The following is a 16,140-nucleotide window of genomic DNA, read 5'->3' as shown; positions in this document are numbered from 1 at the left end:
TTTTGATATTATAATTGATTTATTTTTTTTATATATTTGTGACCATAATTGACAAAAGGTACCTTATGGCGGGTAGTGAAATTTGTCTTTCTAGCCTAAGAAATCCAACTTCCTGAGCCCCATTTATCATAAAATTACTCCACAGGATGCAAAAAGTTACCATGAAACTTTTAGAAACAATGATTATCTAACAAAGCACTCACAGGTTGATATTTGCCATTATTAAGATCAATTTTAAAATCCACCATAAGGGCCCTTTTGTCCATTATGGTCACATTTGTTATTTTTGTTTTCTTTTTTTTCATTTTTTATTGTTCTTAATTTTTTATTTTTCTTTTATTGGTTTTTTTGATATTATGATTTTATTTATGTTATTTTTTATTTTTTAATAATCATTAATTTTTTATTTGTTTTATTTTTTAAATTTTTTTATTGTTTTTATTTTTTTCATTTTTTAAATTATTTTATTAATATTTTTAATTTTTACTCTTATTTTTTTATTATTTTTTAAATTTTTTAATTTTTTTTAATGTTTAAAATTAAAAAAAATTAAAAGGGTGAGCCTAAGCAAGCTATAGATTTTGTGCTTTGGGGAAGCAAAGATTCATTAAACTGACATTATACTGTTTTTCTATAACTTCAGAATCTCTGCATGCAGCAATTAGAGTTATCTTGCTTAATATAGTATTGAAGATAGTTAGAAACAATCACTCAAGAAATTATATTTAACAAAAGAAGCTCAGCACAATAGCTAAGCTTAGTCTATGCATAAAAAATAGTTGTGTAAGCTTCTGTGCACTCGCTTGTCTTTGCAATTTTGTATCCAAGTGATTTAAGTCCTTTATGTCAAGGAAGAAGATTGTATATCTGCTTTTTCCAAACTTCTTTGCTGCAAGAGAAGTTTTTTTATCTTACCTTGCCACAATTTGCTGCAAAAAAGATTAGACTTCCTAATAGCCACCATTTTATTTCATTGTGACCATACCTGCTTTCAATGAAAATATGATTAAGATAATAGTTAGACCACCAGTCGGTCCCGTACAGACATTTCTAGCCTTAGTGGGGCTCGCTTTTGCTCACTCCAATAATACTTACAATAATTATGCTCCTAGTGTCAGTGACAGTATAATGAAATTGGAAAATAGTAAAACTTGCCAAAGACCCTGCACTATAGTACAGGGTGTTTGGCCAGATTTTTGGGCATTAAAATTCATACAAAATTTAAATTTGATTTAAACCTGCTCAAAATTTCTGCACAACATATAAGTTCATGTATATGCGTCAGAAAATGTAATAAATATTATTCTTTATGATTTAATGACATAAAAACTAGAAATGGCTTTCAAATTATGATGTATACATGTAAGTGTGTGTATATAATTTAACTTATGCATAAATCCTTCTGTTATAGGTGCAATAAAGTTAGTTGATGCATTTTTTGGTGAAGGATCAAGTCCTGTTTTACTTACTGATGTTTACTGTTCATCTCCAAATGACTCATTATTGAATTGTTCCATTAAATATACATCCCAGGTATCTAACAGAAACCGTAATCATGTCATTGGAGTCAAGTGTCAATGTATGCTATGATTCAAGTTATTCACTTAAAGTTAAAGTTGATTTTTAGATTATTGCAATCACAGTAGTATCAGATTAGCTGATAGTTCAGATTCTTTGCAAGGTCGTGTTGAAGTGTGTGTTAATGGCGCATGGATCAGTATATGTAGAGGTTACTGGTATGGCAATGATGCTAGTGTTGTCTGTAGACAACTAGGATTCCCTCCTGAAGGTAGAAATAACATTATGTGCTTATGTTGAAATAAAATATATTTTAGGTGCTATTGCTAGTTTAGTTATGGAGTCTTTTACTGGTACTTCATTTCATATTACATATATTGGTTGTAATGGTAATGAAGAAACTATATTAGCCTGTTCTTATAGCATGTTGCAAAGCAGTTGTCCATTAAATGAAGTAGCTTATGTACAATGTCCAGGTATGCACACATTGCATATGATGTGCATTAACTATTACCTCAATACACTAGTACCTGACACAACTGATGATTGTTCCAATGGGGCTATTAGATTAGTTAAAGGAGAGACAGAGTATGAAGGTTTGGTAGAGATATGTGCTGATGGTTCCTGGGGATATATCTGTCCTCACAGCTGGAAGGAAAGTGAAGCAATGATAACTTGTAGGCAATTAGGATATACTCCAATTGGTCAGTATATTGCATTAATTGTGCTAAAAATACTTGATCTAAAATGTTAACTATTTATATAGGAGCCACTACTTCATCTTCATTTGGTAAAGGTGCTGGCCCAGTTCAGTTCTCAAGTTTTTATTGTTCAGGAAATGAGAATAATTTACTGGATTGTATGCACAATAACTTATCTTGCTCTGTATCCTATCATGCTGGTGTTATATGCCGAGGTATTAATTGTATTTTCTTGTAATTATAATTTATTGATTCATAGCTCCTTGTACTAATGGAGAGGTACGTTTGCAAGGTGATAGCAGATATAAATCATTCGGACGTGTTGAAGTGTGCATTAATGGTACATGGGGAACTATCTGTGATGATTACTGGGATAGTAATGATGCTAGTGTAGTATGTCACCAATTGGGATTCTCACCTTATGGTAAGTCTTTGTGTGATTTACAGTAATGTACCCTTTGTGATATTAAACTATGCTCATTACAGGTGCCATAGCCAAGACTTCTTTTTATGAAGAAAGTATTCTTCCTCATGTTTTGTTTAATATGAGCTGTACTGGTAATGAAGAGACTATATTTAACTGTTCGTACAGCACTAAACTACCATCTGGCTCTGATTGTCATTCAACTGAAGATGCTTCAGTCATTTGTCAAGGTATATATAATGTTTAAAACCATTCATTATTTTGAATCCAGCCAAGATTGTTGAGTTGATGCAAATTGGTTCTATTTCTATTAAAATTTCTAATATTTTTAAAAATTTTAATTTTTAGATATTAATGTTCCTCATTCAAATTGTACTAATTATGATGTCAAACTGGTTGGAGGTGAAACTGGTAATGAAGGAAAAGCACTTATGTGTCTTAATGGAGTATGGGGAGCTTTCTGTAACAACAGTTATACTAGATCTATCAGCGATATAATCTGCAATAATGCTGGATATTCTAGAAGTTAGTTAGACAAATAAAATTTTTTATCTGTAATTATGTTTTTGTAATCACTACATTGTGTATCAGGATTGAATATGTAGATATCATGAATTGTTCAGTATTAGCTAAAAGTTTTATTGCCTCACTTTTATAATTGATCTTTATCAAAACATTATTCTATAATAACTTACACTAATTTTTGATTATGAATTTTTTAATTAAGCATTGTAAATTGCATTTTCCAAGAAGATTACTTATAATTACATGTCATCCAATATTTTATTTTATTGTATTACGTTTATAGGAGGATCATTTTACTCAGCATTTTTTCCTAACCCATCCAATGAGGTGATACTAGTATCAGATTTAAACTGTTCTACAACTGATGAAAAGATTCAAGATTGTTCAGTTAGTCACTACATGCCACCTTCATCCTGTGATGTCTTGGATATTGTTGCTGTTAGATGTCAAAGTAGGTGGACAGTTTGGTGGCCTAGTATAGTGCTTAGCTTCTTGCCAGCTCATGCGGTGTGCTGTTTAGCTTGCTCTGCAGTAGAGCTTTGTAGAAAACCTTGATTCATGGTAGATGTATTTTTTAATGGCTAGGAAATAATTTTTCATTACAAAATTTTTTTTTCTGATACACATGTTCTGTTGTTGTATATTTAGTGTGAGCTGATTCTAATCATATTTGGATTTTTATGAACTTTTAAAGTTGCCTGAAAATTTGTCATAAGTCACTGTATTATACATAGTACAGGGTTATGGGCCAAATTTTGTCAAAAATTTCAAATGAAAGAATTCTCAATTTTTATAAATTTTCCTGACATATATGCATCTACTAATGTTGTGTAGAAAGTTTGGATGGATTCTAATTAAAGTGGAATTTTTTATGAATTTTTAAAGTTGCTCAAAAATTGGACAAAAGTCCCTGTACTATAGTACAGCGTCATTTGTCAAATTTTGGCAAAAATGTCAACAAAAAAATTTTTAACTTTTATAATTTTTCCTGATATATACTAATGTACTCATGTTGTGTAGAAAGTTTGAGTAGATTCTGATCAAAATTGAATTTTTTATGAATTTTTTAAAGTTGCTCAAAAATGGACAAATTATCTATCAGAATAAACTACAAATCATTCATTTTTTATTTTATTTTTTCCATCATGCAGACTGTACTAATGGAGCTATCAGGATTGTTCCTTATTATAGTCCAAGTGATAGTGTTGGTCGTGTTGAAGTATGTTCTGACAATTCTTGGGGGACCTTATGCAGTGATTTCTTTGATGATTCTGATGCACAAGTTGTATGTAGGCAACTCGGATACTCTGCAATAGGTATGTGCTACATTATGTCATAATAGACATTAATATTAGATTTGCCTGTACACTGACTGAGCCTTTCTAAGCATAAATGTGCTTTTCAATTAATTTGAATATTGTTAAGATACATTTTGAGCACATTTGAGTAGTCAATGTGGTACAGTCATGGTTTTTATAATTGCCTTGCCTTTGCTTTTACTTTATTTCTTTTAATGAGACTTCTCTTGGTTAAATGGTCCAATGTACTTGTAAATCGGGCCAACTTTTGGAGGAATTTTTTTAATATCTTAGAAATAGCTCGAAATCAGCTCAAATTTATTGCACATTATGCCGACTACAACAATTGTTCACTAATAATTTGTGTATCATCAATAGGATCTGTTTCAGTGGGACCAATAAGTGATGATCTCTCTTATACTCATATCATTGATATCAATTGCACTGGCAATGAGTCCAATATAAGAGACTGTCCAAGTAATAATCTTCCTAGCTACTTTTGTCAACCAACTCATGATGCTGGAGTTTTTTGCAATAGTAAGTCATTACCAATATTTCTAATGTTGCTGTTAAGCTAAGATGCATTATAACGTACAAGCACTCACTGCAAAAATGAGATATTTTATTTGCTTTTGATGTGTGTAATAATGTTGTTCAATGCATACAAATAGCATGTTTGATCTAATTTCTAAAGTACATTGTTTTGAATATTTATTTATAATTAAGGATCTATTGTATTTGTTAGAATTGTTAATGCAACAATGTTATTATGCTATTTTAATATTTGAAATAATGTATAGGTGTCCCATTAAATGACTATGCTAACTGCACTGATGGAGAGTTAAGATTAGCTGGTAGTACTGAGCTGAGTGGACGTGTTGAGATATGCTACAATAGAGTATGGTATGGGATCTGTTCTGATAACTACAATAAATACAATATACCTACTACCATATGTAAAGGACTGGGCTACTCATCACAAGGTAGATTTAATGTCTATGCATTTCGCTCTCAAATGAAGAACTGTGCATGGTTACCTTAGTAATATATATATATTTTTTATCAATGTTCATTCCTTAGGTGCAGTTGGTAATATAATGGAAGGGTATCCTTCAATACCAATTCTTCCTTTTGAATTCAATTGTTCTAGTGATGTTGACTCACTATGGAATTGCTCTAAGTCTATCATTAGGTGTTCCAATGGACCTTATAAATACACTGCAGTTACTTGTCAAGGTGAAATTTTTGTGTAAAATTTAATCAGTATATGAACCAATAATTTTACATTAGCTAAATGTAATGATTTGGATGTACGTTTACTTGGAGCTTATGATAACATTGGAACAGTTCAAATTTGTGTTGATGATAAATGGGGCTCTGTTTGTCATGATGGATTTGATGAATATGGAGCCGCTACAGTGTGTGCACAATTAGGCTATATACCTTATGGTTAGTTATTAAGCATGATATCATTATTAATGATAGTTGTATTGTAGGAGCTCTCATTGTATCATCATTTGTTTACAAATACAGTCTTCCTTTTCAAATTAGTAATTTGAATTGTAATGGCCGGGAAAATAATTTACAAAATTGTTCATATACTTTGATAAAAACTGGATTTTGTGTCTATGTCACTGGACTTATATGTCAACGTAAGTTCAATTAAAATTTGTCATAAATTTACAATTTAAATTGTGATACATTAGGGAGTAATACAAGTATTGATGTTACATGCACTGATGGAAGTATTAGATTGACTGGTGGAGCCAATGAACTTGAAGGGAATGTTGAAATATGTATCAATAAATACTGGGGATCAGTGTGTGACAATGATTGGGATTCTTATGGAGTGGCTTGTAAGAGGCTTGGTTATCGATCTTCAGGTAGGGTTCACTGTGATTTCTTTATTTTAGTAGTGAATCTAAATTGTTTACAAATTTTTGTTGAAATGTTCTTGCTAATTTTGTATACAATGATTCTAATTTTGCTGAATTGATGTACTATTATTAAAAAAGTTACAACAACTAATGTGCTATTAAACTTTTGCTTTTCACACTTATAAACATAATCATACAATATAAATTCCTTAGTTCTTAATTCTAGTAAGTAACTGTATTTTATTGTTATATATACATGTGTAGGTGCCAAAGGATTTTATAGAAGTTATTTCGGACAGAGAATACCAGCCACTGTTTTTATTAGGACATTGTATAGTTATGGACAAAAATCATTGCTGGGTGACTTTGTTTATGGATCTGGTGCAGTTACTTCATGTGGAGATACAGACAGAGCCGGTTTATCTTGTTTTGGTAACATATGTTCAAATTCATTCACTTACCTTAAATTTATTAATTTTATCTAGCTGGTTGTGATGATGGTGATGTAAGGCTAAATGGCTCTGATACTGTATATTCTGGTCGTGTTGAAATGTGTAAAGATTCAGTTTGGACATCACTCTGTGACCACAACTGGGATTTGAAGGAAGCACAAGTAGCTTGTAGGGATCTAGGATATTATCCCTTTGGTGCAGTGCCAACATATGGCTGCTATAATGAGGGACAACTATCATTTGGTATTACTATCAACTGTACTGGCTCTGAAAGAGTTTTATTTAATTGTGGACATAATAATCTTACACTCTATAACTGTCAATCTCATAATAGTGCTGGACTCATTTGTCAAGGTAAATATTATAACGATGTGACAATTTCAATTATGTCATGATAGAAATGAATATTATTAATAGTATTTGACTTTTTTAGATAGTGTACGGAGATCCAGTTGTTCTAATGGTGCAGTAAGACTGGTTGGTGGTAGTGGACCTCATGAAGGAAGACTTGAAGTGTGTATCAATGAAGCATGGGGCACTGTCTGTTCTAATGGCTGGGATAACACTGAGACTAATATTGTCTGTAATCAATTAGGATACCTACCATTTGGTACTTATGATTATTATTACTTGTTAATTAAACACTGATATAGGAGGGAGGTACAAGAGCTTTGGTCATGGTACTGGTCTTCCAATATTAATGTCTAGTCTTCAGTGTGTAGGGACTGAGAGCTCACTACTGGAGTGCCATCAACAAGCCTGTGATATTACTAACTGCACTCATGCTTATGATGTTGGAGTTATATGTCAAAGTGAGATTCAGTATACCATATAGGTGTTTTGATAAATTGAACTGATAACCATTGGCCAAATCCTGTAATTGATTTTGAATTAATAATGTAATTTATATTCAATAAATTTTGGCAGATCCTATAGTATTATTATTGCATGTACATGCATCATAGTACCATATGCGTTCAAATTTTTGAGGGTTCAAAATTTTATGTTTTCAATGAAATTTGCTCAAAAGTTAATATTCATGTGAGCTAATTTTCATGTTCTGGCCATAGTTTACATACAATAGAATGGCATTAGAGGTGGTTTAAATTTCGTGGATTTAAGGTGAGCACGAAAATAACAAAATTTAATACACCTCGAAAATTAAGACGCATACAGTAATTGTATTGTTATAAACTTTTTAATCCTGTGCAAGTACTTGTACACGTAGCTTCATGCATGCAATAAAATGTTTGAATTATATTCTTTTTGCTGTAGAGCCTGCAGTTCCATCGTCATCTACAAATTCACTTTTTTCATCAACACATTCATCTACTACTTCACTTGCTCCACCTTCTTCCTTTACTTCTTCATACTCTACTCCTTCATCTTCACTTTCATCATCTGCTTTACCTTCTACCTCAACAGCAGCATCCTCAGTTTCCTCACCATCAGTCACTCCTACTCCAACTCTTCCAGCAAATTCAGGAGTAATTGTTGTTTTAAGTGGAACCAACAAGAGAAATGTAAGCAGCATTATCATAAGTTTAAAATAATAAATTTCACCGAATTATTCCTCATTCGTATATATAGTTTAATGCGAGCCATTTCCAGGATGTAACTGCAGAGGCTTTGAATGATTATTGCAGTATCAATGACTGCAATGCTTTACCACAAAAAGGAAAGAAGTAAATTATATTAAGTTGATATAATTCAATTATTATTTTTATTTTAGAGCATCAAAAAATGTAATAGGAGCCAATAATGTAATCATTGTACAGACTATTGATTCAGACTTTGAGCTAGCAGTAACTTTTTATGTCCAGAGTTCATCTGGAGCTCCCATTGACTCTAGTGCAGTGTTTGAAGCTGTTAAGGCAAGTTATTGTACCTAATAATGACTGTAAAAACCTTATTATATTGAATTGATTGCAATCAAGAGAGACTTTCTAAGTTTTAAAGTGTTCTAAATAAACATGGGCAATAGCCATGTATTCTATAACCACTAGACTATACATTTCTGCCATACTGGGCCATCATGATTTTTTCCTCACATGCAAAGTCTCTGTTATTACATGTACATGTATATGCAATGTATATGAAATATACATATATTTGGTCTCAGGCCAAATTTTGTCAAAAATAATAATATTGTTAAGAGAAAAAATTTTTCCTGATGTATATGCATGTTTTTAAGCTGTGTATCAACTTGAGCTGATTTCAATCAAATTTGGATTTTTTATGAATTTTAAAAGTTGCTTGAAAATTTGGCCAACCTATAAATGCTATATATACATACTAACAAAATGTGCTTACTTTTAGGAAGCTGATTCAAAATATTCCAGTGCTGGTTTCAAAATCGCTACCCTTACAATAGTAGATCCACTAAATTCAATGACTCCTACAATTTCAATTACTTCAAATGATGGTAAAACGCTGTCTGCAGGACAAATAGCAGGGATTGTGATAGGAGCTATAATTGGAGCCCTGCTCATTGTGATTATTATTATTACTATTGTGACATGGAGGTGTTTATGGTGAGCTTTCCAAAGCTGCTGCACATCTTATACTTAATTTTTTTAGTAGAGGCTACAATCAATGTCCATCTTTAAAAGAAGGAATCTCAATGAATGACAGTGACATGCTTGTTCAGAATATTTATGATGATCCTAATCCTGAAGGTATCTCTTCGAATACACGACATGAGAAACTGCAGAGAGTGTGTATACATTATTGATTGTATGTCATGTAAATTTATAGGTTCAATTCACAGTTTCAAGTCCAAGAGTAGTCATAGTAGAGAAGTCAGTGAAAATGAAAGTCAATCCAAAAGTTCATGTGGTCAGCTCAAAAATGAAGTACTTGAAATTTCTAAAGAAACTCATTTGTAATTGTGATATTTATACTGAGAGAGTAATTTTGATATTTTAATCTATTGTTAATTTGTGCATATACCTGCATGTCCATTGTGGATATTATGGTGTTTTTTAATAACAGTTGTCTTTATTAACAATCAAAGCCTCCACAAATAAATTTGCAAGAGCCACTTCTCTATTGTTATTTATGGCCAAAGAACCACCAACTGACCCAGAGTGGAATATCCCTTTAGACCATGTGTAAAGGAAATGTATAAATTTAGATTTCATTACAAAATTGTGATGCATATGTATGAGGCTTAAGCCCTCCATACACCAAGTATCATGTTGCTAGCAACATTTGTGGTTATTCTTTAATTGATCTCAGGTTTAATTAGCAGCTAATTAGTTTTATGTAACGCCTACTCTATATCCTATGGCTAGCGCTACAAAGCATAGCTAGACGGCTTTGTACAGACTGTTCTCTCCGCATAGAATAATGTCTGAGGTTTGTTTATAACATATTTTAAAGTGGAACAACGTTTTACACCGTGTATAAATGTAGTTGGATAGCAAACTAGCAGTTGCTGTCAATGAAAAACGGATCTTTGATGTAGCTAAAGCACTGAGAGATGGAGCTAGCCCTGATGCCGTGTACAAGGGAAAGGTAAGCCTGTAAGATACCAATAGGAAGCACATCCTCTCTCCCTCCTTTTTTGTTTTTGTGCCCATGCATAGTCTCAGTATTAATTTTATTCAAGGCCAAAAAACAATGCCATAATAGCCAGGGGCATGCCGCATAGAACTTATAACCAGATGTACTTGGATGTCTATTATATAATTGAAATTGTTGGTTTGATAACATAAGCCTTACTTAGTGTCAATCATGTGATATAACATGCATGATAGACAATTGATTAGTTAGTTAGCATGGTTTCGCTCTTACTATCCAAATTTTTTCATTACTAGTTTAATTTTTATTTAATTTATAGGGAATGATTCATATTGCTGCAGAAAAGAATTATGTTGTTATTCTCAAACTGTTGATACTTCATAATGTGTCATTGGAGAAGACTATGAGCACACATACAGAAGTAAGTCAGACTACCGTCTCTAATTATATATAATTGTTAACAAGAGTAAATGAGTTAATAATGGATTGTTATTTACTCTTGTCGTTAATGCTTGAATGTTTTAATTACTCAATTAGGACGATCTGACAGCTTTACATGTGGCAGTAATTCATGATCATAGGGATATTGTCTGTCTTCTCACAAAGACTGGAGCAGATGTGAATAAAGAGACTAAAGTCGTTAACAGACAATCCATAGTTGATTATTACAATAGTTATTTCTAAATACATAGAATGGTCAAACCCCTCTGGACATTGCAAGGGAAAAGGATCACAGGTACTGTGTTAGTGATCTTGAGGATATTGGAAACTTGGTTAGATGAATTTATAATGATTAATTTATATCATTTAGCAGGACAAATAGCAGGGATTGTGATAGGTGCTATGATTGGAACTTTGCTCATTGTGATTATTATTGTTATTGTGATAAGGAGGTATTTTTGGTGAGCTTACAATAGCTGCTGCACATTTATACTTAATTTTTTGTAGTAAAGGCTATAATCTCAAAGAACAACAGTGACATGTTTGTTCAGAATATATATAATGATGCTTCACTTCCTAATCCTGAAGGTAAATCAGTGAGTACATGACTTCAAAAACTGCAGAGAGTGTGTATACATTATTGATTATATGTAATGTGAATTTATAGGTTCAATTCACAGTTTAAAGTTCAAGAGTAGTGATAGTAGAGAAGTCTGTGAAAATGAGAATCAATCCAAAAGTTCGTGTTGTCAACTCAAAATAGTTTCCAAAGAGAAACTCATCTGTAACTGTCATATTTGTACTGAGAGAGGAATTGATATTTTAATCTTTTGTTAATTTGTGCATTTACCCGCATGTGCATCGTGGACGTGGATATCATGGTGTTTTTTTTTAATAACAATTGTTTTTATTAACAATCAAAACCTCCACAATATCAATTCCCTGGTAAAGAGCAATTTGGATCTCAAATAAGCAAGAAATTTTTATTTGACTTTAAGAACTTGATACATGTGCATGCATGACTGTAATGAAGAGGCAGGACCAGACTATAGACTGTCCTGTAATTAACACACATCAGCTTATTATTGTTATTTTTAACATACATCAGTGTAATTTGTCACATTTACAGGTTATTATGCCTCAAATTTATGTGTCAAGATTACTTAAACCTATCAAAGTCTTTTGCTATAAACTAGATGATTAGGCGATTTGGTAGAGTAGACTACATAACACTTGTCAAGAGCAAGGTGTAGCTTTAGACCTTTAGATCTATATTGATTTAATTCAAAGTTTAGTTTGATGAAATAAATTAAAGTCTCAGACTCTCAGCTAGAGACTAAGGACAAAGTACTTTTTGTAACATGATTATGATTTCAGCTTGTATGCATTATTAAACATTAATTGGAAGAAGTCATACAAAGCTTAATTAGGATAGTCTAATTAGTTTTATGCAACGCCTACTCTAGCTAAAAATAAATAAAGAATGGTTCAGACCTCGGGCTAGACGCCTCCCTGTCCAGATTGTCTTCTCCTCATAGAATCATGTCTGAGGTTTGTTTGTTACTTATTTTAAAGCAGAGCTATGCTTTACACCGTGTCTAAATGTAGTTGGATAGCAAACTAGCAGTTGCTGTCACTGAAAAACGGATCTTTGATGTAGCTAAAGCACTGAGAGATGGAGCTAGCCCTGATGCCGTGTACAAGGGAAAGGTAAGCCTGTAAAAATACCAATAGGAAACACAGCCTCTTCCCCTCCTTTTTTGTTTTTGTGCCCATGCATAGTCTCAGTATTTTTTCAAGGCCAAAACAATGCCATAATAGCCAGGGGCATGCATTGAATTTATAACCAGACTTACTTTGAAGTCTAATGTAATTGAACGGTTGGTTCGATGACATATACTTGGGATAATGATGTGATATCATGCATGATACACAATTGATTAATATGTGTAATTAGTTTCACTCTATTGCTTTCCCAATTTTTTCATTATTACTAGTTTTGTATTTAATTTATAGGGAATGATCCATATTGCTGCAGAGAAGAATTATTATGTTATTCTCAAACTGTTGATACTTCATAATGTGTCATTGGAGAAGACTATGAGCACAGATACAGAAGTAAGTCAGACTACCGACTCTACACATATATAATTGTTAACAAGAGTAAATGAGTTAATAATAGATCGTTATTTACTCTTGTCGTTAATGCTTGAATGTTTTAATTACTCAATTAGGACGATCTGACAGCTTTACATGTGGCAGTAATTCATGATCATAGGGATATTGTCTGTCTTCTCACAAAGGCTGGAGCAGATCTGAATAAAGAGACTAAAGTAGTTAACCGACAACCACTCTTGCGAACAACCCATATTGATTATTACAATAACTATTTCTATTTAATTAGAATGGTCAAACCCCTTTGGACATTGCAAGGGAAAAGGATCACTGTGTTCATCATCTTGAGAATATTGAAAACCTGGTTAGATAAATTTATTGTGATTAATTTATATCATTTAGCATGGAGAAAAGGGTATAATAGTTACACATTGTGCTATATCTTTACAGTTTAATAATGTAGCCAGTGGAAAAGTACCTTATGGAATATCTGATATTGACATTACTTTATTCCGTGACAGTGTAAGTTTTATGATGTAGTTTACAATGATGCATGGTTGTAAATAAAATTCATTAATTTAATTATTATTTATCTGTTTGGCTGTTGCATGTATACCATTTCCTGTTGGCTCTCCTTTTCACTTTATGCCCTTAGGATCAAAAGACACTGGTACACATTGCTGCTGAAAAAGGATTAAATGGCAGTTATTTTGATCAGTTTTTACTGGAAGACGAAACTATGCTATGTCTGAAAGACAAAGTATGTGTATAAAAATTCTACAACCATTAATATTACAATCTACTCAGAATGAATGGACTCCACTGCATTTAGCAGCTTCTAATGGTCATGTAAATACTGTTAGATTTTTGCTTAGAACAGGAGCTGAATTATCACCAGTTAGTTGTATAAAAACTTGCTTGTGCAGTACTAATGTGTAACTATAACATGTTGTCATAATGTATATATATTTGTGTGTTTAAAAATATTCTTTCATTTTATAGTCAGTTATTGAGATTGCTCATGAGTCAGTTGTCCCTTACTTAAAGAATCATGCTACTGAAGTAACTATATATACTGTACTTGGTTTCAAGTGCATTACCTGCTATTGTAGTTACTTAAAGAGGCTGCTTTCGACTTAAATCTTGATGGTGTCAAACAAGCACTTGCTAATGGTGCCAATGTAAGATAATGTTTTACGTGTGTAATCCGGTTTATTGTTACTATTGTTAGCCAATAACAAATAACAATTAATAACAATAACAATTGTTTCTAACAATAATAACAATTCCTAACCTTAAAATATATCAATTGTTAACTAGTGATGGGTGGTACCAGATTTTTCCATTTCGGTTTGATACCAAGGACTTCAACTGAGAGTATTGATGGTACCGAGTACAGTTCCGAGTACATGTGTATCTATCATGAAATAGTCTACACACATAGCCATTTTAATTAATTACTCAAATATTTATATAATAATTAGCCAATTATTAATGATGACAATTACAATGATTAATTAATGTTTATGCTTCCAGAACCGAAACCTTGGTTGGCATTCCTTCAGGATTTGGTACCAGCAAATCAAGCAGAGGAACTGTAGAATCAAATACTTTGAAACCAATGCCACCCATCACTATTGTTAGCCCCTTATAACATTAAGGGGCTTAGCCTCTTAGCCACACTGTCATGAAGATTAGGTTGTTTAGTTTTTAAAATAGCAGAATTACTTCATTACTAAGGGCTTTGCCTAATTATTATCATTATTATTATCATTATAATTATTAATTTTATAATGTTTAACTTTAGGGTTCACCTTGTCTCTTAGAAGCTGTGTCTGAACATAATAGGGCAGTGACATCTTTATTAATAGAAGCTGGTGTTGATCCTAATCAAGTAGATAAAGTAAGATATTAATGAAATACTAATAACATTTCTTGTTTAAATTAGAATGGAAATACAGCCTTACATATTTTCTTACTACATGACCGACATTTCATGGTTTGATAAAATGTCATAAAAATGGTAAAATACACTTCTTTTTCATTTTAGAGTTTTCTTATGTCACAAGCCATGAAGTCATTATTAGACAAGGTTGATTCAAGTATTCTCAACAAAGTATGATTAAACAGTTCAAGTAGTGATGGTGCTTACTATGATTAGAATGGCAAGACTGCACTGGATCTGGCTCTTGCTAGAAGGAGTACTGATGCAGTATTAGTATTCTTAGAAGCTGGATGGAGAGACTATGATAATGAGAAGGTTAGGCATTGAACATGCTATTATATTGCTATTAATTCTCTCTCCTATTTTTACTACTTTCATACAGTTTCAGATATTAGCACTACATTATGCGTCAAAGCAGGGTCTGATGAATGATGTTAGTATCCTTATTTCTAAAGGTGTCCCTGTCAATGTCAAGGATAAGGTGAGTATATTTGTAATTTTATGCATGTAATAAATCATTTAAATTTTGTTTGCGCTCAAGTGAGATCTATCTTTTTACATGATTTTATAGTTTGACAAGACTGCTCTTCATCTTTCATGTGAAAGAGGACACTCTGATGTTGCTAATGCATTGATTAAAGCAAAAGCTGATGTTAATTGTCAAGACAAGGTTAGTAGTAAATAAGAGAGTTTAAAGAGCAGAAAGAGATGTAATTGTAATGAGGAAATGAAGAGGAAAAAGATACATATAATGAATGGGTTACTTTTATGTACAGAGTGGGAAGACACCGGTTCATTATGCAGCTGAAAATGGACACAAGAATATTATTAAAATACTCATTGACAATGGATGTGACTTAAATATTAAGGACAAAGTCAGTTCAACTTTCATGAAATTGATATGTTTTGGTATATAGACTGGCAGAATGCCAATGAATTCCTGTTATGCTAATGATTGGACTGAAGCTTTACAACTGATACAAACAAGTGGTGGGGAATTTAATTATGTAAGTTAATTAGATCAACTTAAAATTAAGTTTTTAAGATCACAGCTATGAATTATAATTTGTCATCTTTTGATGTTCAGGATATGCTAATATTGGATTCTGCAGCAAAAAATGATGTAGAAATGTTTGAGTTAGCACTGTCTAAGACAAGTGATATCAACTGCAAGAATATTGTGAGTATAAAGTACTTGTATGCATAAACATGGAGTCTAACGTTTTATTAAAAAGAAATCAAGAGTGTAAAAAACTGAGCATGGAGAGTTTCGAGTTTTACTATTTCTTTTGTAGCGCAAGAAAACAGCTTTGCATTTT

The 16,140-nt window shown here is 32.1% G+C and overlaps 3 protein-coding genes across 7 annotated transcripts in view; all 3 read left to right on the top strand.

The window, feature by feature from the left end:
* LOC105311970 (deleted in malignant brain tumors 1 protein-like) overlaps positions 1-9,810 on the top strand; it is an 18,450-nt gene extending 8,640 nt beyond the window's left edge. Inside the window, exons 25-50 of the mRNA XM_019994032.1 lie at positions 1,412-1,579; positions 1,628-1,789; positions 1,836-1,994; positions 2,046-2,222; positions 2,285-2,434; positions 2,479-2,643; positions 2,706-2,873; positions 2,992-3,168; positions 3,452-3,619; positions 4,320-4,484; positions 4,845-5,003; positions 5,267-5,449; positions 5,547-5,702; positions 5,757-5,915; positions 5,963-6,118; positions 6,173-6,349; positions 6,608-6,775; positions 6,829-7,149; positions 7,229-7,405; positions 7,449-7,607; positions 8,071-8,318; positions 8,386-8,480; positions 8,528-8,669; positions 9,115-9,329; positions 9,376-9,473; positions 9,553-9,810. Coding sequence (XP_019849591.1) covers positions 1,412-1,579; positions 1,628-1,789; positions 1,836-1,994; positions 2,046-2,222; positions 2,285-2,434; positions 2,479-2,643; positions 2,706-2,873; positions 2,992-3,168; positions 3,452-3,619; positions 4,320-4,484; positions 4,845-5,003; positions 5,267-5,449; positions 5,547-5,702; positions 5,757-5,915; positions 5,963-6,118; positions 6,173-6,349; positions 6,608-6,775; positions 6,829-7,149; positions 7,229-7,405; positions 7,449-7,607; positions 8,071-8,318; positions 8,386-8,480; positions 8,528-8,669; positions 9,115-9,329; positions 9,376-9,473; positions 9,553-9,683 — 4,403 coding nt within the window. The 3' untranslated portion in view covers positions 9,684-9,810. The remainder of the gene's footprint in view (positions 1-1,411; positions 1,580-1,627; positions 1,790-1,835; positions 1,995-2,045; positions 2,223-2,284; positions 2,435-2,478; positions 2,644-2,705; positions 2,874-2,991; positions 3,169-3,451; positions 3,620-4,319; positions 4,485-4,844; positions 5,004-5,266; positions 5,450-5,546; positions 5,703-5,756; positions 5,916-5,962; positions 6,119-6,172; positions 6,350-6,607; positions 6,776-6,828; positions 7,150-7,228; positions 7,406-7,448; positions 7,608-8,070; positions 8,319-8,385; positions 8,481-8,527; positions 8,670-9,114; positions 9,330-9,375; positions 9,474-9,552) is intronic.
* Positions 9,811-10,064: 254 nt separating this feature from the next.
* LOC109580652 (GA-binding protein subunit beta-2-like) lies at positions 10,065-11,693 on the top strand. 5 transcript variants are annotated; one of them, XM_019994063.1, is made up of 8 exons: positions 10,065-10,155; positions 10,213-10,314; positions 10,640-10,741; positions 10,858-10,956; positions 11,013-11,093; positions 11,135-11,222; positions 11,269-11,349; positions 11,429-11,693. In XM_019994063.1, exons 1-6 carry the CDS (start codon positions 10,147-10,149, stop codon positions 11,141-11,143), a joined length of 402 nt encoding a protein of 133 aa, XP_019849622.1. In that variant the 5' UTR covers positions 10,065-10,146; the 3' UTR covers positions 11,144-11,222; positions 11,269-11,349; positions 11,429-11,693. The 5 variants fall into 5 exon arrangements, with proteins under 5 accessions (XP_019849622.1, XP_019849619.1, XP_019849621.1 ...); XM_019994060.1 differs by having other exon boundaries at positions 11,132-11,222; positions 11,429-11,512; XM_019994062.1 differs by having other exon boundaries at positions 11,135-11,349; positions 11,429-11,512.
* Positions 11,694-12,303: 610 nt separating this feature from the next.
* LOC105311969 (ankyrin-3-like) lies at positions 12,304-16,028 on the top strand. Its single transcript, XM_019994031.1, has 18 exons — positions 12,304-12,312; positions 12,370-12,471; positions 12,778-12,879; positions 12,996-13,094; positions 13,166-13,240; positions 13,279-13,398; positions 13,532-13,636; positions 13,684-13,773; positions 13,879-13,938; positions 13,989-14,057; positions 14,684-14,779; positions 14,927-14,992; positions 15,038-15,136; positions 15,204-15,302; positions 15,393-15,491; positions 15,598-15,696; positions 15,739-15,828; positions 15,909-16,028. The coding sequence occupies exons 1-18, from the start codon at positions 12,304-12,306 to the stop codon at positions 16,026-16,028; spliced, it is 1,599 nt and encodes a 532-aa protein (XP_019849590.1).
* The last annotated feature ends 112 nt before the right edge of the window (positions 16,029-16,140 follow it).

Source organism: Amphimedon queenslandica, unplaced genomic scaffold (genome assembly GCF_000090795.2).
Source record: "Amphimedon queenslandica unplaced genomic scaffold, v1.1 AMPQUscaffold_13483, whole genome shotgun sequence".
Lineage (NCBI taxonomy): Eukaryota > Metazoa > Porifera > Demospongiae > Haplosclerida > Niphatidae > Amphimedon > Amphimedon queenslandica.
Note: the sequence above shows the minus strand (reverse complement) of the source record. Positions and strands in the feature narration are given on the sequence as shown.

Excerpts from the sequence above, each read along its gene's own strand:
- LOC109580652 (XM_019994060.1), top strand. Across the intron at positions 10,742-10,857 it reads CTATGAGCACACATACAGAA|GACGATCTGACAGCTTTACA; the intron begins GTAAGTCAGACT and ends TTACTCAATTAG. Across the intron at positions 10,957-11,012 it reads ATGTGAATAAAGAGACTAAA|AATGGTCAAACCCCTCTGGA; the intron begins GTCGTTAACAGA and ends CTAAATACATAG.
- LOC105311969 (XM_019994031.1), top strand. Across the intron at positions 12,880-12,995 it reads CTATGAGCACAGATACAGAA|GACGATCTGACAGCTTTACA; the intron begins GTAAGTCAGACT and ends TTACTCAATTAG. Across the intron at positions 15,697-15,738 it reads ACTTAAATATTAAGGACAAA|ACTGGCAGAATGCCAATGAA; the intron begins GTCAGTTCAACT and ends TTTGGTATATAG.